This window comes from Micromys minutus, assembly GCF_963924665.1.
Source record: "Micromys minutus genome assembly, chromosome: 27".
In the NCBI taxonomy this organism is placed as follows: domain Eukaryota; kingdom Metazoa; phylum Chordata; class Mammalia; order Rodentia; family Muridae; genus Micromys; species Micromys minutus.
The window spans coordinates 35,904,427-35,926,680 of NC_137962.1; the positions used below are offsets into that span (position 1 = coordinate 35,904,427).

The window sequence follows — 22,254 nt, forward strand, 5'->3', positions numbered from 1 at the left end:
ATTCCAGACCAGAGCTACAGCCTGGAAGATGTTGTCCTCGGCAGTCCCTGTAGGAAGGAACAGATGACTCCAGCCACAGTCTGGGGACTGTTCATGTGGACGTAGTGATTGCCTGGGACTTCCACAAACTGGAACCGCTGGAGAAAGGAGGCGGGTGGTGAGATACTGCCCACTCAGGAGACTCCCATGGCCAACTGCTTCCAAATGGGTCAGAGGCAACCTCCTACTGGCCCTTGTCTATTCATAGTACCCCGGGGACTTGGCGTAGGTATCTGTGCTGTGAAGCTACTGTATATATTAAACTAGGCCAGCTACAGTCAGGGTCACTGTTGGAGATGAAGCCCTCAAAAGCAGGCTACTGCAGGAGCTTGCTAAAAGAGAGCCCTCCCCCACCCCCACTTTATGACAGCATCAAGCTGTGCAGAGATTCGGACCTAGGTTCTAAGTGGTGAAGACCATAAAAGGCCAGGACCCAAACTGGCCTCCCTCCTCTGTAGCCATAATGCTTGTTAATGTACTGGTCCTGGGAGCAATGGCAGCCAGCGCAGAGCTGCTACTGGGAGGTGCACCTCCGAATTATGCCTAGCTGGGGGTTAGGTGAGGACAATAAACAGAATCCTGCCACCAAAAGCTGTCTCTCCTGAACTCTTGCCTTTGTCTGGGGACTGGCCATAGAGGGATGAAGCCTGTCTGCTCCTTGGATCTGGCATGGTGCCAACCCAGGAGATCCAAAGGCATTGAGGGACTGTATGAAGGGTTCAGAGTGGACGCCCAACCCGTCAGCCCCCCACCCACACCTCACCTCCTTTAGGGTGGATCGTAGCGTGTCCACCATGAAGAGCAGGGGCTCCTTGTCCTCGTCGTTCACCCGTCTCACATCGTAGAACCCCTGCAGCGCCCTGGGCAGTGAGAAGTTGGGGTGCCCCCTAGCTCTGTGTCTTGATAGCCCCTCTTGCCTGCCCCCAGAGTTCCTTCAGCTGTATCCTTTTGAGCCTGTTGGCTCTGGGGTTCGGTCATCTGGCACCAGCTTTCGCTTAGAGCTGGCTACAGGCAGCCCCTCTCCGTATTATGGGAAGGAAGAGCCATTGTCTACTGGGCTGGGATCTGACCGGGTCTCAAGGCCAGGCTTTCCTTTAAAACAAAACCTGTGGAGGTGGAACGGACATCTACAACCCTCCTCCCCATGAGAGGACGCTTTAGCCTCCTCAGCCTTGCCATGTTCTCCCTCATCCTGAGTTACAGGTGTGAGCCGCCATGCCCAGCTGGTTCCGTGGTTCTCACTTCAGATTTGCCTTGGTGTATGAAGGTGTTAACATCCCCCAACTTCATAACGCATTGAAAATTTAAGTATCAAGCATCCGCTAGCGCAGCCACTGCCAAGTATCAGACACTTTGCTCAGATTTCCCGGCTGCTGCTAAGCATCGTGGGAAGGGCTAGTTAGGGCGAAATATGTTGCTAGCCCAGGAAAAGTTCCTAATTCAAAGTACCTAGATTTGTAGACAATCCTGTGACCCGCCCCCCACTGATCACCGGGGTTAATTTGACCACCTTTCCTCATCTCACAGACCCCCCCCCCAAGCTATGCACAAAGGACAATCTCTCCTAATAGAGTAGGCCTTATTAACGAGCTCCCAAGATGTGCAGATCCTACAAAGCACATTCTGTTTCCTCACCCAGAGACCAGCTGAGCCATGGTGCCACCCTTACCCTGTCCCCTGCTCCCTGCCTCCCAGGTCGCCTCTTGCTTTGTCTTATCCCTCCCAGCACCTGAGAGAGGCTGACTGAACAGCGACATGATGTCACGGTGGAAGAACTGGGCACCCTGGGCCAGGCTCCTTCCTAGAGGTTCCTGGTCTCTGGGTCTGTCGGGGCGCTGGGTCCAGACTCACTTGATTATCAACACCCTGGCCTGCAGGCTCCTCAGAGAGTGCACAAACAGCTCCTTGCTCACAAAGTCAAAGCTGTTCTGTGCCTGCAGAGACAAAACCAGGGTGAACCCTTGCTGTGAAGCCCCATATACTCCTGCAGGCACGGTCATTAGGACAGCTGGGCTCCCGTGAAGCCAACCCGGCCACTGATCTCAGGAGGCCAATGGCCACCAAGTTATTACTTATCAAAGCCTCTTGGCTTCCATCCACCAAAGTCCTGTCCAGCCCCCCCGCCCGCCCCCAGCCATTCTTCCCTCTTGTTGGGATCATAGCTGCACAGCCAGAATCCACTCACAAACTCCTTAGCAGCTGGGTGTGGCTGTTGGTGGAGGCAGAGAAGCAATGGAGGTTATCTTGGGACTCTTTGAGGACTGAGGAACCCCACTTCCACTGCAGACCCTTCCCAGGACACAGTCCAGCTTTGAGTTCTGGACTCTGCGGAGCTGAGATCCTTCCTTTGGTACTGCTTCCACATGGACTATGTTTTGGACCACAACACAGTGAGTCCACCCGCCCTGTGTGCCCACTGGCCCTGCCTGCTCTGCCCTTGCTGTTTACTGTGTATGCTGCAGTGCCCAACATGGAGGCCTCCAGTCCAGCTACTGTAGGTCCCATGTGTTACCGGTGTGATATGCCTGCTAGAATCAGGAGACTTTGTAGGAGAGATTACGTCGTTGATAAAGTGTAAGATGGGCTGGTGATGTAGGTCAGTGGTAGGCAGCACTGTGTCCTGGTGAACAGCTCACAAAAATTCCCTCCCAGGTTAGAGAGATGGCCAGACAGTAGAGTGCCTGTGACAGTCTGAGCCTCGGACTTCGCGTTTCAAAAACAAAAGCAAAAAAACAAAATAGAAAACCCAACAACCAGAAAAAACGACAGGCAGTGTATGACATTCCCATGATCTCAGCATCAAGAGGCAGGAGTGGGTGGATCTTTGGGAAAGTGCCAGACCATCTCAAAGTAAAATATTAATAAATCTGAGGACAGTGGCTGGGAAATGCCACCGAAGATCGTCCTCTGACCGCATGCACAAGCACATCCATCATGCACATGTCCTCACACAGACACACGACAAAGTCACTCCTTGTCCTGCTCCTCAGACTAAAATCACCATGGGTACGTCTCAAAAGCAGAGATCCCCACACCTCAGTTGTGACAAGGCTCTGGGGGCTGCCTCCCAGCGGCTTCACTGGTGTGGGGGATGGGGTAGGGGTGCAGCTGAGGCGGGGAGGCTCGGAAACCCCAGCCACAGCCAACAGTGAACAGGAGGTGGCAGCATTGAGCAGGTTGGCGTAGGCCCTTGTCCTCCTCCAGCCTCTCCTTTTCCTCAGGAACTGGGGTTATCTGGCTCAAGGGTACAATCAGGCCTCAAACTTCATTTTAAGTTGGTCCCAAGGCGAGGATTAAGGGCCATTACCTCCACTCATGCCTGCAGACATGAAGCTCTTCGGAGTTTCTGTGGCAGCTAATTCCTCTATGAAAACCTTTGTGTGCTGGCCATACTAGAGACCTTGCCTGTCCCCTGTTGTCAGCTGCCTCTCTCCCTCAACATCCCTTAGCTTCTCCCAGTTTAATTTCTGGGTCCACTTTTTTTTAATGTAAGTAATAAACTAAGACAGACAGCAAGGTCAAATTGAATGGCCGGCTCTGAGGCCTTCTGCATAGGACACAGGGTGTGGGACCCTAACCCAGGTCAGGGTGCCTTGCTATTGCCCCAGATTTATGGGGTCTTCAAGGGGAGAACCTCTATCCTCTAGCCCCACAGCTATGAAAGCTCCTGGCTTTCTTCACTTTATGTCTGACAGACTTCCTTTACCAAGGGTGCATGACAACATGAAGTCCTGAGACAAGGGTCTGTGTCCATGTTCATGCGCATGTATGAAAAGACATGGGAGAAAGGAATGGAGCTGTAGTTCAGTGGTATAACCCTTGCCTAGCATGCACAAGGCCTTGGGTTCAATTCCCAGCACCTCTGTGTGTGTGTGTGTGTGTGAGAGAGAGAGAGAGAGAGAGAGAGATGGGGGCAGGACAGAGAAAGGCAGGGAGAGAGAGAAGTGGGGGGGAGAGGTGTGGGGGAGGCAGAGAGAGAGAGAGGTGGGAGGTGTATGGGAGAGGCAGGGAGACAGACAGGAGTGAAATCAGCACCTCATGCATCATTGGCGGGAACATAAAATAGTTCAGCCTCTGTGAATAACAGTTCAGCAGTTTCTCAAAAGATCAGTCACAGATTACCACAGGCTGCAGCAATCCTCTTCTGGCACAGCCAAGGACTGGAAGCAAGGACTCAGACACTTGCACCTCATGTTACAGCAGCGTTGAAAAGCTTGGTGCCCATCAGCAGAGGAAGGGACACAGGAAGTGTGGGGTGGGTCCAGCACAATGGCTCAGTGGGTAGGCACGCTTACTGACAGGGACCAAAGCCATGTCACCCAGTCACCCATGGTGGAAGGGGAGATGCCCACACACAAGATTCTCTCTCTCTCTCTCTCTCTCTCTCTCTCTCTCTCTCTCACACACACACACACACACACACACACACACACACACAAATAAATGAATTTTAAAAGATGTTTAAAGAAAAGGTGGTGAGCCAAGCTGGCCTCAACTCCCAGGCTGCCTCTGCGTGCTGGCATTAAAGACACCACAACAGAATAGTTAGTATTGAGCCTTACAGAGAAGGAGCCTAGCAGTGTGTTTCAGCATGAAAGGTTCTGGAAAGCACAGTGCCGAGGGAAAGAAGTCAGGCACAGAAGGACACACACCAACTCTACTTGCTCAAGGTACCTAACAGAAGTTCACAGGACAGGACAGTAAATTTGAGGTTTCTAGAAAGTCAGGGAGTGAGGACTCGGTGTTTTTGTGAGGATGACAAAGGCCAGGGCATAACTGTTGGTAATAATTATACAAAACAATATATTTAATACCAACCAGCAGTTTGCTTACAGGCAGCTTAAATGGGGATTGTATCTTTTATTTAGTTACTTTTAATGTATGTGAGTAACTGTCATTGTCTTCAGACACACCAGAAGTGGGCATCTGATCCCATTACAGATGGTTGTGAGCCACCACGTTGTTGCTGGGAATTGAACTCAGGACCTCTAGTAGGACAGTCAGTGCTCTTACCCGCTGAGCCATTTCTCCAGCCCCAGGGATTGTATCTTGTGTCTATACTATGTTATGCATATAATTTTAAAACTACTTTTAAAGAGAGGCCACAGACCAGAAGCTGAAAGACGGCGATGCTTACCCACGAGATCCTCCGGTCCCTATTCAGCACCAGACCTGGAGAAAAGCACAAAGCACAGTGGGCTCGGTGTCATAGGAAGGACTCATCTGGCTGCCCAGAGAAGTCCCAGTCTTCACAAAGGGCTCATCTGGGTTGGTGAGAATCACTCTGACGTCAGCCAGCTCTGGACTCCCATCCTGGGATTCTTCCGGAACAATTCTTAGTCAAAGCTGTCAGCCCATATCTCCCCTGACCCTGAGGGGCAGCACAAACAATAAAGTTCTCTCTCCTTTCTTCCCCTTTTGCTTTTTTAAATAGGATCTCACTATTTGGGCCCTGATGGCCTGGAACTCACTATGGAGACCAGGCTAGCCTCAATTCACAGAGATTTATTACCTACAAGGGCTGGGATCAGAAACACATGCCACGGCTCTGGGCTCCACCTCTCCTCAGAGAGAAAAAGTGTTTGGACCTTTAACACCAACTGAAGGGACAAGTTCAGGACAGAAGTAATTGAGAACCATCGCATTCCTTGTCAGAGGGGTAGAAAGACCTTCAAAGGTCATCCTTTGAACCGTCTGCCGTGGTCCCTGCCCCTCGGGGACACACAAGCCTCAGGAATTTCCAAGTGCTGGCAGAGGATTGGACAACTCTGGGACCTGCTCCTCCAGGGAAACAGGAGGGGCTACGTGTGTCAGCGTACGAGAAAGAGGCCTCCCAAAAGTCTCCCAGCTGCCTTGTGCACCGCCACCAAAGAAAAGGGGGTGTCTGATAGATTCCATCAGACAGATACATGTCCAGTTGCAATGCCATAATTATGAACTCAAGGAGAAAGAAACAACTACAGGAGAAGTCAAGACAGAAGTGACAAGTGAGGGACAGGAGTTTACAATTCTGTGTCCCCAACATGAGGAAATTGTTAAGACTGAGATAAAGCCAAGAACTGGTAGAGACAGTGCTCTTCACCACTGAGCCATCTCTCCAGCCCCCACCCTTTATGTTCCCTTTGTGACTCTGGTGCTAAGTCATATGGGGGTTCTTTGGTGTCTGTTGTTTGGTAGACAAGGCTGGCTTCAAACTCACAAGGACCTGCCTGCCTCTGTCTTCTGAGTGCTGGGCTTAAATGTGTGTGCCACCACTGCCCAGTGCCCTCAACTGATGTGTTTATAAGAAGATAAAGAGAGGGGGGTATGTTCTATGAATGTGTAGTCAAGCTGAGGCATCCCTTCCCGAGGGACCAGCCACTAGACCTGTATAGTATAGAATAGAGTTTATTCAGGGCATGAATAGGAAGGCAAGAGCAAGAGGAGCAAGAGAGTGAGGAGGAGGCAAGCAGCCCCTTTTATAGTGAGTCAGGCACACCCGGCTGTTGCCAGGTAACTGGGGCAGAGCATACCTAGCTGTTGCCAGGTAACTGGGGGCGGAGCTTAGACAAAACGTTATATGTGGTTTGGTTTTGTTTTGAGACAAGGTTTCTCTGTGCCTCCCTGGCTGTCCTGGAGCAAGCTAGTCTCAAGTTCAGAGACCAACCTGAGTGTGGGACCAAAGGTGTGCAACATCACCATCCAGTGTGTCTTTGTGTTTTAAAGATTTATGTAATTCTGAGATGGGTTTCACTAAGTAGCCTTTGCTGGCCTGGATTCGTTGTGTAGACGAGGCCTCAACCTCATAGATCCACCTGCTTCTGCCTCTTTGAGGATTAAAGGTGTGCACCACCATGCCTGAACTTAGGTAGTTTTAATAGTGACAGCTAGAAGACTAAGACAGGTGACAAAGTTTAACAGGGGGAGATGGTTCCGTGGTTAAAAGTGCTGGCTGTTCTAAAGGAGCCAGGTTCAATTCCCAGCATCCACATGACAGCTTACAATCATCTGGATCTCCAGTTCCAAGGGGTCTGCTGCATTCCTCGGACCTCTGAGGTCTGATGCAGACACACAAGCGAGCAAAACAACACACATAGAAAACAAAACAAATCTAAATTCTTAAAAAAAAAAAAAAAAAAAAGGCATGGTTTGGTACACCTTTAATCTCAGCACACAGGAGGCAGAGGCAGGCAGATCTCAGATCTCTGAGTTTGAGGCCAGCCTGGTCTACAGAGTTCCAGGACTACATAGAGAAAGCCTGTCTCAAAAAACCAAAACTGAACCCAACAAAAAACCAAACCGAACTAAACAAACAAACAAACATGTTACTAAGCTGAGCACTGGTGGTACACACATTTAAGCCCAGCACCTCTGTGAGTTTGAAGCCGGCCTCGTCATCTACCAAGGAAACAAGAACAAAAAACATAGAACCCCCATGTTACTTAGCACCAGAACAAGAAAAGGAACTTTTAATTAAAGGGGAGGTGGAGAGGCTGGAGAGATGGCTTAGTCACAGTTAAGAGCACCAACTGCTCTTCCACAGGTCCTGAGTTCAAATCCCAGCAATCAGCATGGTGGCTCATAACCATCTGTGATGGTGCTCTTGTGCCCTCTTCTGGCCAGTAAATGTATATGCAGGCAGAATGCTATATCTATAATAAATAAATCTTTTTTTTTTTTTTTTTTTTTTTTTAAAGATTGTGTTATTTACCGAAAAAAAAAAAAAAAAAAATCTGTTTTTAGTTGTGGTGTGGCTCAGCCCTTAGAGCCCTTTAATCCCTCCGGCTGGGATCCAGACACTCCCTTAGTATGCACACCTTTAATCCCAAACAATGGGAATGAAGTTAGTTTGTAGGAGGAAGCAGCTATGTTTGAAAGTGATGTTTAACTGACTGGCAGAAAAAGTGACAAACCAGAGAAAGATGTGACAGAATAGGATCTGCCCAAGTCTCTCGAGAAGAGACAGGAAAGAGAGCCAACATAAGAGGAGGCTGCACAGAGGAAGAGAGGAAAGAAGCCGTTTTACTGGGACAGTTGTGCAGACACAGGTTGCAGAGAGAGATCAAGGTGCAAACAGTTGAAGACAGAATGAACCAGAGAATGAGAAGAAGACAGAAGGTTAGATCACATAGTTAGAGGCCAAGCAGAGCAATTCAGGAGAGGCTGAGAGAGAAGCCAGATGCAATCAGTCAGCTTGGAGAGGATATTTGAGCCGGAACAGGTGATTTCACCAGGCAGTCAGAGTTCAGAAAGAGCTAGAAAGGATGAACTTATTCACCAGTAAGTCTCAGAGGCTGAAAATATTCTAGGCCTAAATAAGATTGTACAGAGGGTAAAAGATTTCAGGCCTAGGCTAGCAGACAGAGGTAGTAAGCCTCCAAGATGACAATTACATGGAGTGAATAAAAGTTACAAGTGGCTTCCAGGGATCCCCAACAGGAGGCTGTATGACTTAAATCCCACTGACCTCCCCTTGGGCTGGAGAGATGGCTCAGTGGTTAAGAGCACCGACCGCTCTTCCAGACGTTCCTGAGTTCAAATCCTATACAACCACATGGTGGCTCACAACCATCTGTAATGGGGTCTGATGCCCTCTTCTGGTGTGTCTGAAGACAGCTACAGTGTACTCATATACATTAAATGAATAAATAAATCTTTTTTTAAAAATCCCACTGACCCCTAGAATATCTTTAACCTGTAAGGCTGGGTCCCTGTCATCTTGCCTGTGTCCTGGGCAGGGAAACAGCTTGGGCCAAACAAAACCCACGTGAAGCCATGGACTCCCCAGTGAAGACTTGGCCCTGCTTGGTCTAGCCTCCAGCCCTGTGCTCAGAAGCATCTCACCGTCCTCTCCCCTTGGCTTCCTGGCAGGTCCTTGCCACAGTGTGGCCTCTGTATCTGCTGGCCTTTCTCTGTCTCTCCTTCAGCACTCCTCTCTGGTGATTGCTTCCCAATATCCATGTTATTCAGTTGGAGTACCAGGGATATTCCCTTAGACATCCCTCTGTCCCGGAGCAAGGCTGCATAGCTCCACGCATAGGGAAGGCTGGGAGGGGACAGGCTGGCCTCAGGACTGATAGATAAGCCAACTGTGTGGAGGATGTCCTGCCTTGTGACATCCACCTGGGACAGAGAGTTGGTCATAGGTCCATAGTTTCTGGACTTAGTTGTTTTTCTTTCTTTTTTTAAAAACAAACTAAGAGTCCCCTGGGGCCATTAAGATGGCTCTGTTGGCAAAGGCACTTGTCACCAGGCCTGAAGACCTGAGTTCAATCAGACACCCACAAGGCAGATGGAGAATTTACCCTCACAAGTTGTTCTCTGACCTCTATATGCTCACACACCCATGAATGTAAGTGTGAACAAAAATCAACAGGTGCTGATCCTTGCGCACTCACAGGCATCCGTAGCAGCTGCTCTACCTAATTATGGATGCCTCCCTTCCCACCTAGGAGGCCTGGCCCTCTGAGGAGTAGCAGCAAACTCCTGTTCTCTGTCTCCACTGGGACTTGCCAAGGTCACAGACAGATCCAGCAGAGAAGGCACTGTGCCCACAAGCATGGCCCTCAGGGCTGTTGCCCTGTTGGGGATGGCTGTGTCGTTAGACCTCTCCATTTCTCACTCTGAATCTGGCTAGAAATGGGCAGCCGTCCCAGGTCCCCTGCCAAGTGTTTCTGTGAATCTGCTGGAGCCAGACCAGTGCTTTTACTGCCTTCACAGGATGCTGCTGGATTTATGGTAAGGATTTCAGCATCCTGGAGGGAAGGGTAGGGTTTCCCTGGCCAGGGACCATCAGGGCCTTTCCTTTTGTCCTTCGGGGGCTTGAACAGAGCAGGCTTCTCCTTCTTTGAGAACCCCTCCACCAGGAGAATGTGTGGTGAAGGTATTGCTTTCGTTTGCTTGAGTCAGGGTCTAGTTAAGTAACCCAGGCTGGCCTGGGGCATTATCTTCCTGCCTCGGCTTTCCAAAAGCTAGGGATCCAGGCCTGCATGCCACACCTGGCTTGGAACAAGCTCTGGGTGGGAGCACTCCTGTTTAGAAGAATATGCCTAAGGCTGTGTGTCTCATGGCTCTCTCCCTATTCTCACACATCTGCCTGATTAAATCAGCTTCAACCTCATATCCCAGAAAGTGGGAGTCAGAAAACCTACGACTGCTTACAAAACACACACACACACACACACACACACACACACACACACACACACACACACTTGCCACAGTGCTCCTGCCACTTGTCCGTTCCCGACACAGAAATGCTCAACTGTTTCCTTAGTGACTGTTCAGCACCTGTGCCCACATCCAGGGTAACTCTGGGCTCGGCTGGGTTCCCTGAGCTGGCCAGGAGTGTGTCTCTTTTGGATTAGCCCATTTCTGTACAGTCACCCCTGGTTTGGTCTGGGCCCTCAACTTGCCTGTGAGTTCTTAGGGAAGAGAGACAGAGGCTCAGGACTAACCAAAAAGCCCCAACAGATCAGAATAGCAGCCTGCACCCAAACACCCTGGGCCTGCTCCCTGTGACCCTCCTCTTCAGCGGTTGGAATTCAGACAGTAAGGACAAGAGTTCCCATGTGACACCCTGTCTCTGCCAGAGCCTGTTGGCTCCAGTCCCCAGCACTCCCTAGTATCCCCTCTCTGGCCAGCAGGACTCCACAACTTGCCCCCACCTCCACAGGTACTGGGAGGGGTGGCTTTTGGTTCTTCAGAAATTAAGTCACATTTACAACCTCAACTGAACCTATCAGCCTATGAGAGTGGCAATTACCACTAATGACCTTATCTGTTTCCTCAAAATACAGGTACATCCCAAGATCAGCTAGGTGGCACCGAACCCCTGACTTAATGCCCCATTTGGGGCACTTCTTGTCTCACAACACCATCTCACAGAAGCCTTTACCTCACCTAAGAGAGGCTTCCATAAGCACCCTCTAGAGCAGGCTCCAGGTTCTCCCCAGGGCTATTTTTTTTTTTTTTTATTCCTGGTTTATCTGTAACATTGTTATTACAGGTAATCTGGAAAGTCAACTTCACAGGATTTAGAATCACCGTAGAAACAAATCTCTGCACATGTCTCTGAGGGAGTTCCTAGATCAGATTGAGGTGGGGAGGCCCACCTTGACACTAGGTAGCACCATCCCATGCACTGGGGTCCAGGACTGAAGACTGAACACCAGCATCCCTCCCTCCCTGCTTTCTCACCTTGCACACAATGTGACCAGCTGCTTCCTGCTCGCACCCCATACCGCTATACCCTCCCCATCATGATGCACAGTCTCCTGCAACCATGAGCTAAAGAAAATCCTTCCTTCCTGAAGCTGTCAGATCCCCTACTGCAGCAACAGACAAATGTCCAATTGTTACATCTTTTTTCCTGCTAAAAATGTACTTTTTCCTGTTCTGCCTCCTCCTTGCTCAAGCCCAGGAAATGTCATTTCTACAAAGGTAACCCCTTGGATTACCACCTATAGATTCTGGCCCATTGCCTGAGCTAGTGTGGCTCACCAGCACACTCACGGTCTTGATGGGAAACTGCACCTGACCCTGAGTCAAGGTTTTTTGTTTTTGTTTTTTTGGGTTTTTTTGACAGATACACGGGACAGGTAATCCAGACGATGCCCATGCCAGGGGATCTCAGAGTCATGGCATCCCCACATGTTCCGAAAACCTCCTCCCCATAGGCCCAGCAGGCACGGCCATGAAAGTCACTTTTAGCCCCATAGAATGTCTTTCTCCAAAGCTTATGTGACCCTGTGTCAGGTACTTGGCCATTTGCAGGTTCAGTTTCCCCTTGTGTGAGGCAGTGGAAGTCACTGTGTACACAAAGCATCGGCCTGGCACAGTCAAGTAATAACAGAGCTAACAGATGGTAAGTCCTTACCTCCAGCCACCTTCGTGGCCCCTCTCTGCAGGAGCAGTTCCCCACAATCTTTATTCAAGTGGCTGTTGTTACTGAGAAGCCTGGGGGAGACAGAAAGGAAGCAGAGCTTCATCAAGCCTGGGAGTCAGACAGAGAGGAGAGCAGGCAGAGCTGGTGAAGCGTTTTAATTCTGGCAATTAGAGTGGCTTGAAGCAGGAGGGCCTTGAGTTCAAGGCCAGCCTAAGTTATAGCTAAATCTCTCTAAAACAAACCAAGGACAAAAAGGGCAAGGGATGTGGCTCAGTGGTAAAGGGCTTGCCTAGCACGTGCCGCCCATGAGGGCTTGGGTTCAATCTCCAGAAAGGATAGCAGGAAGGAGGAAGGAGAGACAGAGGGGACAGAGCTACCCATGAAGGATGAATAAGTTTGAGTCAGTGAGCTTAACAGCCTGCCTGTTACTTTGTGTCCACATCCATTTATATAGACATAATGTTATTGAGCACTGGATAAAAGCATTCACTTGCCAATAAAAAGCTGATTGGCCTTAGAGAACAACAACAAAAAAAGCCCTGTCCTACTGTGCGCACTGCCAGACAATGCAGTGTGCACAGACATGACCAGGGTAGTCCCAGTGTGGCCATGGTTGCAAAGTTGAGAGGCCAACAAGGACACAGGTGACTGCTCTGGGGTAGAAGCTACCACATAGATCTAGCAGGAGAATGGGAAAGAGCTGTTGGTAAATTGTTAAGGAGCCTCCGATTGATAGACAGAGGCAAGAGGTGTGCACATAAAACATGAACTTGAGGGGGAAGGAAGAGCCCCCCTCCCACTCAGCATGAGTAAAGAGTGGTGATAGGAGACTTCTGAGAAGTGTCAAGAGATCTAGTGCCACCCCAGGGGGGAAGCAACCTTGTGAGGGGGGGAGGGGAAAGAGGGGGAGGGGAGGAATAGCCAGAGGAGAAAGAGGAGGCTAAGTCTTCTCCCCAGCTTGAAGGGAACAGCAGTCCCAGCCCTCCTTCGCCCTGCCCTTGCTCCCAGCACTGACCCCTGCAACATCTCCTCTGGGCTGTAGATGCTCGGGGACTTCTGGGAGGCCTCCACCTTCAGCATGTGTTCTATGTTTCTCCGCCTGTAGGTCAGCATGTTCTCCATTTCCTACGGATTCAGCCACAGCGGGTGAGGAGCAGAGTCCCAGATGAGGGGGTCCCAGCCTCTCCCGTGGTCCTGCCCGCTGCCCTAGGTGCCCTTCTGAGAGATCAGCCCCTGCCAGTCAGCCCTTTCTCATTCAGCACAGGCTTGCCTAAGACCGCTAGAGGGACTAGATGATTTTTGGGGGTGGGGGGGTGGGAGGGCATCTCTGTTAACTGTTTTGAAGAGATGTGACTCTAGGTTTCCACTGAGGGTGGGCAACTTCCCTGATCTCCATCGATGGTAACAGCAGGGAGTGGAACCAGACAGTCAGAGGAGGTAGATCTGAGATTCCATCTGCCACGCCCCATGTTCCCAGTGGAAGAAGACCAGCAGGTTCAGGCTTTTGGGGCTCACTGCCACCCAGCCCCACCCAGGAGGAAGCTCCAAGGCTCTATACTTGTGGCAAAGGGTGGTTTGCCGTAGTCTGTGCATCGGATTCCTCGTTAACCCATGAGTTACTGGTTTACACAGTGGAAAATTACCGAGTGCTTATAATATTCATGGGAATAGAAAAGCAAACGCAGAGAGCCAGGTATGACGATGGCTCATGCCTGCAATTCCTGCCCTTAGGAGGCTGGGGCAGGAGGATTGCCATGAGTTCACGGCCAGCTTTGATTACAAAATGAGTTTCTGTGTCGAAGAAGAGGAGGAGGAGGAAGAAACAGAGCAGACAGGAGGGTGGGGGGAGTGTTCTTGTCCTCAGGACAGGTGTGGCCATTTTACAAATGGATGCATGTAAATTGACACCGCAGAGTCCTCTGGGATGAAATAACTTCCTTAGGGTCACACAGTAGGACAGCACTGGCTGTGGAGACTGATGGTGGTGGGGGGGGGGGGATTGTCAGTATTAATCACCCACACTCAGGGTTGATGTTCCTTGTGCTCAGCACAAAGGACTTGGTTAAATGTTAGTGCAGGAAGCTTGCTGTGACCCAGAACTTCCTCCTCCCATGGCTGCTCCGCTCATCCACCTTCTGCTGCTTCACAGACTACCAGGGACCCACCAGCACACACTGAGCTTCCCACCGGCTCCTGTACCCTGGTCCCTCACATTCTTAGGGTCACACGCTTCAGGATGCTGCCCTCTCTGGGGGAGATCCCTGGCTAATTTGCCCACCCCCTGCCACATTGTCCTTAATGCCTTCTCAATGTCCACCACTGGAGACAGAGCTGAAGACACCCCCCTAAAGTCTGGGGTCAGTCCCCCTGATAGCCTCCCAGAAGCCTCTCCTACATTAGAGTCCAGGAGAAGTGGCGTTGAGTCCAGTAAGATCAGTTTGTCCACCATCTCGGGGAATGTGCAGGCGAACTAGAGAGTGACAACAGAGACGGGGACAAGTGAGTGGGTGGGGACACAGGCTTCACTGGAACAGGAGTCTTCTGTCCTTCTCCCAGACCTGGTTGTAGACCCCAGTAACCCTGGTCTTGGGAGTCTTGGGGATGACAGTCAGGACAGCAGAAACTTTACAAGGGATCTTTGCTAAGACAGGGTCTGTGTGGAAATTGACTGGCTAAGGAGGTGTGGGGTTCTTCCTATCTTATTTTCTTCCTGCCCCCGCCAAGGTCCTCAAGCAACCCCAGCACAGCCAGTTACTCACCATGCCGCCCACAGTGCCACCTGCCAGACAAAAAAAAAAAAAAAAAAAAAAAAAAAAAAAACCTGTGGTGACATTCTGTGTGGCCCCTCCCTAGTTTCCAGTACCCTCCCCCTAGCTCTTTCCTAGGGGTGTCCAGTCCCCAGTTCCTTTCCCACCATGGGTTTGAGACTCTGCATCTCAAACTCGGGCCACCAAGTTCCTTTTATCAGAAAGCAGGCACAAAGTCATACATACCCCTCACCCTTACCTGAGGTCAGAGGACCCGGTCCCTAAGGTAAGCATTAGAAGATTTTCTTACCCCTCTCCTCAGAGGAGCAGGGAAAGGTATCACAGTGACAAATTCTCTCCCTTTCCTACAGCCCTTCCCCTTAAGTTGACTCACCAAAGCTGTGGCCCAGGATGGAGAACTGAGTCCACTTAAAGGCTGAAAACACAAAGCCAGAAAGAAGGAGATTTACATTGCCAGGTCTCATTTCTCACCTTTCTCCAGTGCCCTGGCTTGGGACCCCCTCCAAAGACCTGCAGCACCCCCCCCACAGGAGACCCGCTGAAGGGGCTCAAGCTCCACTGTGGGAAGCTCCTAGTGGAAAAGCAAGCTCTTTTCAGTTGCCAGGAAACCTGAATCGAAACCCCAGGCATCCAGTCCCAGCCAGTACTGCCTTCTAGATATTGCATCCTACTCCCTAGGATGAGATGTTGCAGAGCACCCCCACCCCCACCCCCCAACTCCTTCATGGCACTCACTTTGGCTCTTGCTCACCTGTAGCCACCCTTCGGACCTCACTCACAAAATTTTGGTGGTAGTAGGGGAGGCCTGGGCTGTAATGGGACGAGAGCCCATGACCTCCGAAATCCATGGCCACGTAACAGAAGTCTGCAGCAGAGAAGAGGAAGAGAGAGGGGTTTGGCACAGCTGCCCCCACCCCTCCACTTCCCTTTAGCCCACAGCCCTACCTTGTGGAAGAAGAGGAATGAGCCTGTCAAAGGAGTTGGCGTTGTCCAGCCAGCCATGCAGGCAGAGAACTGGAGGGTTCTTCTGGGAGCCCCAGATTTTGACAGCAATGTGGCCCCAGGGCACAGCCAACTTCAACTCTGAGAGAAAACCTGCAAGGCAGATGGGGTTATTCATCCTGTCTTCATGATCCAGCGTTTCCTAAGCTCCTGTGTGTGCACCAACAGGCACAGGCATCAGTGCTGCTAGCCTATGTCCTAGCTTTAGACAAACAGACTGCCAGATGATACCTTAAGAGGGAAAGACAACTGGGCCCCCTGGGTGAGACAGATCTGAGCGATTTTTCAGGATGTAACCCACTGGTTTTAGGGCAGAGCTGGAAGAAGTGGATTGGGGGGCTGCTGGCTTGAATCCTGACACTTGTGGGCTGTATGACCTTGGGCTGGTGCCTAAAACCTCTCCATCCTCAGTTTCCCTTTCTGTTAAACCAGACTAAATAGAATATAAATGCCTCTTGACTATAGGAGAGGGGACCCATTCCAAGATACCTGAAACTTCAAGCAGTCATGAACCCCATACAATGAATGATACCTGTGCATATGTGTGTGTATAATTTATATATACATGGATATATATACTACATATAGTATATATATATATTCATGATAAAGTCTAATTTATAAATTAGGCACAGTAGGAGAAAAGCAACAGGAATTAATAAGATGCAATGATGATAACAATATACTGTAATATACAGTCTGTCATTCCAGCACTCAAAAGGTTAGACATGGGTAGATCAAGCAGCCTCTTGGATAAGACCTTGTCTCAAAACTTCAAATCAACAAATCAAAATACAGTGATGGGAGCTGGAGAGATGGCTCAGCAGTTAAAAAGTACTAACTGCTCTTCCAGAGAACCCTGGCTAAAGTCCCAGCACCCACATGGCAGCTCACAACTGACTGTAATTCCAAGATCAGACAACCTCACAGAGACCTACAATCAGGCAAAAACATGGCATTGTGCATAAAATAAAAATAAATTATTTAAAAAATCTACTGCGATGAAAATTTGTGCAGCCGTCTCCCGACTCTAAAGCATTTCATGGAAACCATCTGTACTAATCACACCTGAAAGCCTAGCCTAGTCCTGAGGAAGCAGAGGCAGGAGAATTTCAGCCAGTTCAGGACAGGTTGGTCTAGGGAGTTCCAAGCCAGCTAACGCTACATACAGTAAGATGGCTGGAGGTCTTAAGACACTACTCAGAGTACCATGAAGCACAGAACTGGACTGTGCCTTAAACTTTTGGACATTAGTTAACCGAACCTTTGGAAGTCGCAACTGGGAGACTACAGTGGCCAGCATTTCCTAAGCCTTCTGAGAGGATGCTGGACCCCTATACACTGTAGACACCTTCAATTGGAGAGTTGGACCACTGTTACTTTCAGTGCACAGACCATGAAACTGAGGCACAGGGAGTGGAGAGAAAGAGGAGGGGGGGAGAGAGAGAGAAACCGCTTGACTTGACTCCGAGGCCTCTTCAAGTCAAATGTGCTCCAGAGCTAACCCTTCTGCTGCTAGACCCAAAGTGCAACCCCAAATAGCCAAGGACATACACCTCTAATCCTCTAACCTAGGGGCCCCGAGTCTGGCTCTGCTAGACCCCAGTGCTGCCCATTGAGCCTGGACACCCAGTGGAGAGGGCGATGAGGGTCCGCTCCACCAACTCGAGTAAACGAGTGGGCTTGTGGGAGCACTCGCCGTCCGGCCTCTCCCTTCCCACTCCGATCTAAGGGGCCCTGAGGGACATTTTCACCCATTGCTCTGGTCCGTGAGGCTGTCACTCCTCGCTCAGGAGGTCACAGGAACTGGAAGAACTCGGAAGCTCTCACCCCGCCTTCTCTCGTGCTCCGCTCACTGACTTTCCCTCCCCATCCACACAGGCTTCCGTCTCCATAGGCCACTTCCTAGCACCAGCCCCGCCCCTACAAGCGACACGGCCCATAATCAGGCCCCGCCCACCGAGGTCCCTGTGTCTCGCCCGGGATTTCAGGGCTGCCCAGCTCCTGGTTCATGCTGTGTGCGGTTCTGGCGTCAGAACTAGCAGAGAAATCTCTGGAGGACACGCTTTGACAGGCTCAATGCTTGGGCAGTCCCTCATGATACCACGAGCTAGACAAGACTCCCGTGGCGCCGCAGCGAGGAAAGCTTCCTCAGGATCCTCTCTGGGTCCCACAGAGTTGAGACAACTGTTTCAGGATGTTCCATGCCATTTGTGTCCCCAAGGTGTCCGCATCCCCTCAGCAGCTTTGATAATTGATTACACGGTCTGCGTGTATAAATGAATGACTAAACTGAGGGCTCGGGAGGAAACCATCTCCAGACAAGGAAGGATTCAAAACAGTTTCAGCCCAGAGAAGACCAAGAACCCTGATTCAGGCTGTGGGCATGGTGTGCTCAGGATGCTGGGAAAGGCCAATGGGTTTTGGAGGCTAGCCTAGGATACAGTAAGACTCTCCAATGCCCAAAACCTGTCCTAAAGCAAACCCTAGGAACACAAACATTTTCAAATGGACACGTGCAAGCACTACATTTCATAATAAAAGGAGAAATCTGAACCTCCTGAGCTTTTAAAATTGCCAGGTGGATCCTCCGTTACATGGGATCCTGTGCTGTCCCTTCTCTACACCTGAGTCTACACCTGTCTATCCCTCCGAGTCTTTCCCCTTCCATCCCAAACACCATTCCCTTCCACCTCTGCCCTGGAAATTCTACTCTCGTTTCAAGGTTTGGTTGGCTTCCCCAGAAGCCCTCTCAGCCCTCATTGTAACTGTCATCAGACACACCTGAATAGGGCATCAGATCTCATTACAGATGGTTGTGAGCCACCAAGTGGTTGCTGGGATTTGAACTCAGGACCTCTGGAAGAGCAGTCGATGCTCTTAACCACTGAGCCACCTCTCCAGCCCCCGACAGCTAGATTCTTGGTGCTGCTTCTGCATTCAGCCAGCTGTGACCTCACACTTACAGAACCTTTCTGGGAAATACCACCGTGCCCCTTCTTCACAGACAAGGATGGCTGCTTTGGTTGATGTGGTTTACTAGTCTTTGCTGGCTTTTCTGTAACTCTGTTGACAGTTCCCAAAGCCTTCCTGCTGGCTTTAAGCAAGGCTGGAACACTGAACACGTTGCCAACTCATAGCGTTGAAACCTGCAGTTTCCCATCTAAGGCCTTGACACCAGAGCCCAGCTTCAATCCATCCTTAGATGCTAAACAGCTGCCTGGCTCTTCCTTATCAACAAAGATCAGAGTAGCCATCCTTGATTTCTCCAAGACTGCACCTGCCTGTTGGCTTCTTAAAAAGTAGGATATGTTTTTTGTTTTTGTTTTTTTTTTTTTAAAGAACGATTCCCCCCTAACGTGTACCAGAGGGTTGAGTGCACCGAAGGGACCCAGTCAATGACTGCCTATTGGCTGGGCTGAGAATTGCTAAGAGCAGGCTGCCCCAGGCACTCACATAAGCTATAACAACAGAGGGTGGGGAGAATATGAGGCCTCCAGTTCTTAAGGTTCTTACCGGATTGGAAGAGCAGCCGCATCCAGGGAAAGGGATTGCTAAGCATGCACACACATCCCCAACTGAGAGAGAAAAGAGTTCCCCAGGAGACAGCCCCACCCCCACCCCATGAACCTTTATCAGCAAGAGGAAGCCCCTAGCTAAATTTGTGAAATGACACTAAACCCAGCATGGGATCCTGGATCGGATTCTGGGGCAGAAAAAGAGCACCGGAGGAGGAGCAGGGGAGTCTGCGTAAGCCTAGAGTGTAGCGGACAGCGGTGAGCTGGTGTTTATTTCTGGCTGTCCATGGCTTGAAAGCTGCTGATGTGCAGGAATGGGGAGGGTGGGAGATACGAAGGAAATTCTGGAGCCTCTCTGCAGTTTTTCCTTATACATTGAAAATTATACCGAATTTTAAGTTTGCTTTTGCAGAGAGAAATTTAGACCAGAGCCTTGTAGGGTTTCCATTGCTATGAACAGACACCATAACCAAGGCAACTCTTACATAGAGGACAACATTTCAGTGGGGCTGGCTTACAGGTTCTGAGGTTCAGTCCAGTGTGACGGAGGGAAAGATGGCAGTTTCTAGGCAGACGTGGCTTAGCTGGAGCTGAGAGTTTTACATCTCGTTCTGAAGGCAAGCAGAAGGCCATCTTAATGGCAGCTCGGAGGAGAATCTCAAAGCCACTGACACATTTCCTCCAACAAGACCACACCCCCTAATAGTGCCACTCCCTGGCCCAAGCATCTCATCACCAGAGGTTGAGGAGCCCAGCTAGGAAGCTCTCAAGTTCAAAGCCAACTTGGCCAAAGAGCTAAAACCTGTTTCAAAACAACCTCAAATTTAACCAGATACATGCTTGTAATCCCAGCACTCAAGAAGCAGAGGCAGGAGGATCTCTGTGAGTTCCAGGCCAGTCAGGGCTATATACGGTAAGACCCTAGCTCAAAAAACAAAACTCAAAAAATAAAAATTCAAATGAGAAATTAAAAATTGTATTCTTGTTTTAGTGAGACAGGGTTTAGTCAGAAACAGCTTGTTATATTTTGGGGGACTGTTGAGGAGAAACACAAACAAACCTCTCTAACTGGTTTGTCACCTTAGGGCTTTACTATCGACTTGACTGAATTTAGAATTCTGATGGAAATGTATATTTGAGCATGTCCGTGAGATTTTTTTTTTTTCTAGATTAAATTAATCGAGGTGGGGACCACCTTAGCTATGGAGAGCACAGTTCTCTGGGCCGAGTAAGGGGGAGGAGAAAGCTGACTGAGCACTCTGCTCTCTCTGCTTCTGAGAGTGGTCAAAACAATCACTTGTGTATTAGTTACTGTTCTGCTGCTGTGATAAAATACCCCAACCTAAGCACCTTAAGGAAGAAGGTAGTTTTCCTTTTCTTTTGGCTTATGGATTCAGATAGACACGAGTCCATCCTGGGGAAGAGAAGCAGTAGGAAGCTGACCGGTCACATTTTTTCATTCACACATCAAAATATCTCTCAATAAATTCTAATCTCATAGGTTCTAGATTTGCATCTGGGACCAGCCTGCAATCAAAAGGCAGGATAAGGAAACTGAGGGAGAAAGATTAACACCATGACCAAAAGCAAGTTGGGGAGGAAAGGATTTGGTCTACGCTTCCGGATCATAGTCCATTATTGGAGGACGTCAGAACAGGAACTCAAGCAGGGCTGGAACCTGGAGGCAGGAACTGATGCAGAGGCTATGGCTTGTTTTTCATAGCTTGCTCAGCCTGCTTTTTTATGGAACCCAGGTCTACCAGGCCAGGGATGGCACCACCCACAGTGGGCTGGGCCAGGGATGGCTCCACCCACAATGGGCTGGGCCAGGGATGGCATCACCCACAATGGGCTGGGCCCTCACCCCTTGATCACTAGTTGAGAAAATGCCTTACAGCTGGATCTCATGGAGGCATTTCCTCACTCTCCTTCCTCTCTGATGACTCTAACTTGTGTCAGGTTGACAGAAAACCAGCCAGGACAACTGACCCTTTGCCAACTTGACACACAAACGTATTACTACTAAGCCAAAATCTTTCCTTTCTTATTGATCCCCAAGATCACACATTAAAAAAACATAAATAACTTTAAAAGTCCCACAGTTTTTACAAATTAAAACACATTTAAGATTTCAGTGTCTTTAAAATTATTCCAATCTCTCCAAAACCCCAAAAATCTCTTTTAAAATTTCAAGGTCTCTCAGCTGTGGTCTCCTGTAAAGATCAAAATTAGATTAAATTCTGTCAAGAGGGAAGAACCAGGGCACAGCCACAGTCTGAACCAAGCAAAACCAAACTCCGACAGTATAAATAACTCAGTGTCTAATGTTTGGGGACTAACTACACATGATCTTCTGGCATCCTCCAAAGGACTTGGCTCACTTCTCCAGCTCTGCCCTCTGCGGCACACACAGTTTATCTTCTAGGCTCTGGCTGGCTCCACTCCACTGCTGCCGCTGTTCCTGGTGGTTGTCCCACGGTGCTGGCATCTCACAAAAGCTGGGGGTTTCTTGCTGCACTTTCACCAACAGCCTCTGATAGGCTCCCTTCGTGGTGCCAAGCCTCAGCTTCTCTGCATGACCCCTTCAGTCCTGGACTTTCAACGGTAACTGAGGCTGCACCTTCACCAATGGCTCCCCTGGCCTCTTACAGTGCCAAGTCTCAGCTGCTCTCCATGACCCCTTCGTGCCTTCAAAATCAATATTACTTGAGCGATTCTTATACTTTACTAAGTCCAGTGGGAGTTACAAACTTGGCTGCCTCTGGAACACAGCTTCTCCATGCTTTCAGGAAACACTTCCCAGAAGATTTCATCTCAGTGATGCTGGTCTTTCCCTTCCCCTCCCTCCCCTCCCTCAATCAAATGTAAGCTTATTTCTTTTTTTAATTAATTTTTATTTATATGAGTACATTGTCACGGTCTTCAGACACACCAGAAGAAGGCACCAGATTCCATTACAGATGGTTGTGAGCTACCGTGTGGTTGCCGGGAATTGAACTCAGGACCTCTGGAAGAGCAGACAGTGCTCTTAACCACTGAGCCATCTCTCCAGCCCACTGGT

The 22,254-nt window shown here is 49.7% G+C and overlaps 1 protein-coding gene across 1 annotated transcript; it reads right to left on the bottom strand.

Moving 5' to 3' along the window:
* On the bottom strand, window positions 1-17,557 carry SERHL2 (serine hydrolase like 2). The gene is made up of 12 exons (XM_080939037.1): window positions 17,430-17,557; window positions 15,619-15,768; window positions 15,425-15,538; window positions 15,047-15,088; window positions 14,665-14,684; window positions 14,301-14,375; window positions 12,921-13,030; window positions 11,897-11,976; window positions 5,177-5,211; window positions 1,891-1,973; window positions 803-899; window positions 1-137 (listed from the first exon to the last, which is right to left on the bottom strand). Exons 1-12 carry the CDS (start codon window positions 17,431-17,433, stop codon window positions 15-17), a joined length of 933 nt encoding a protein of 310 aa, XP_080795163.1. The 5' UTR covers window positions 17,434-17,557; the 3' UTR covers window positions 1-14.
* Between the last annotated feature and the right edge of the window lie 4,697 nt (window positions 17,558-22,254).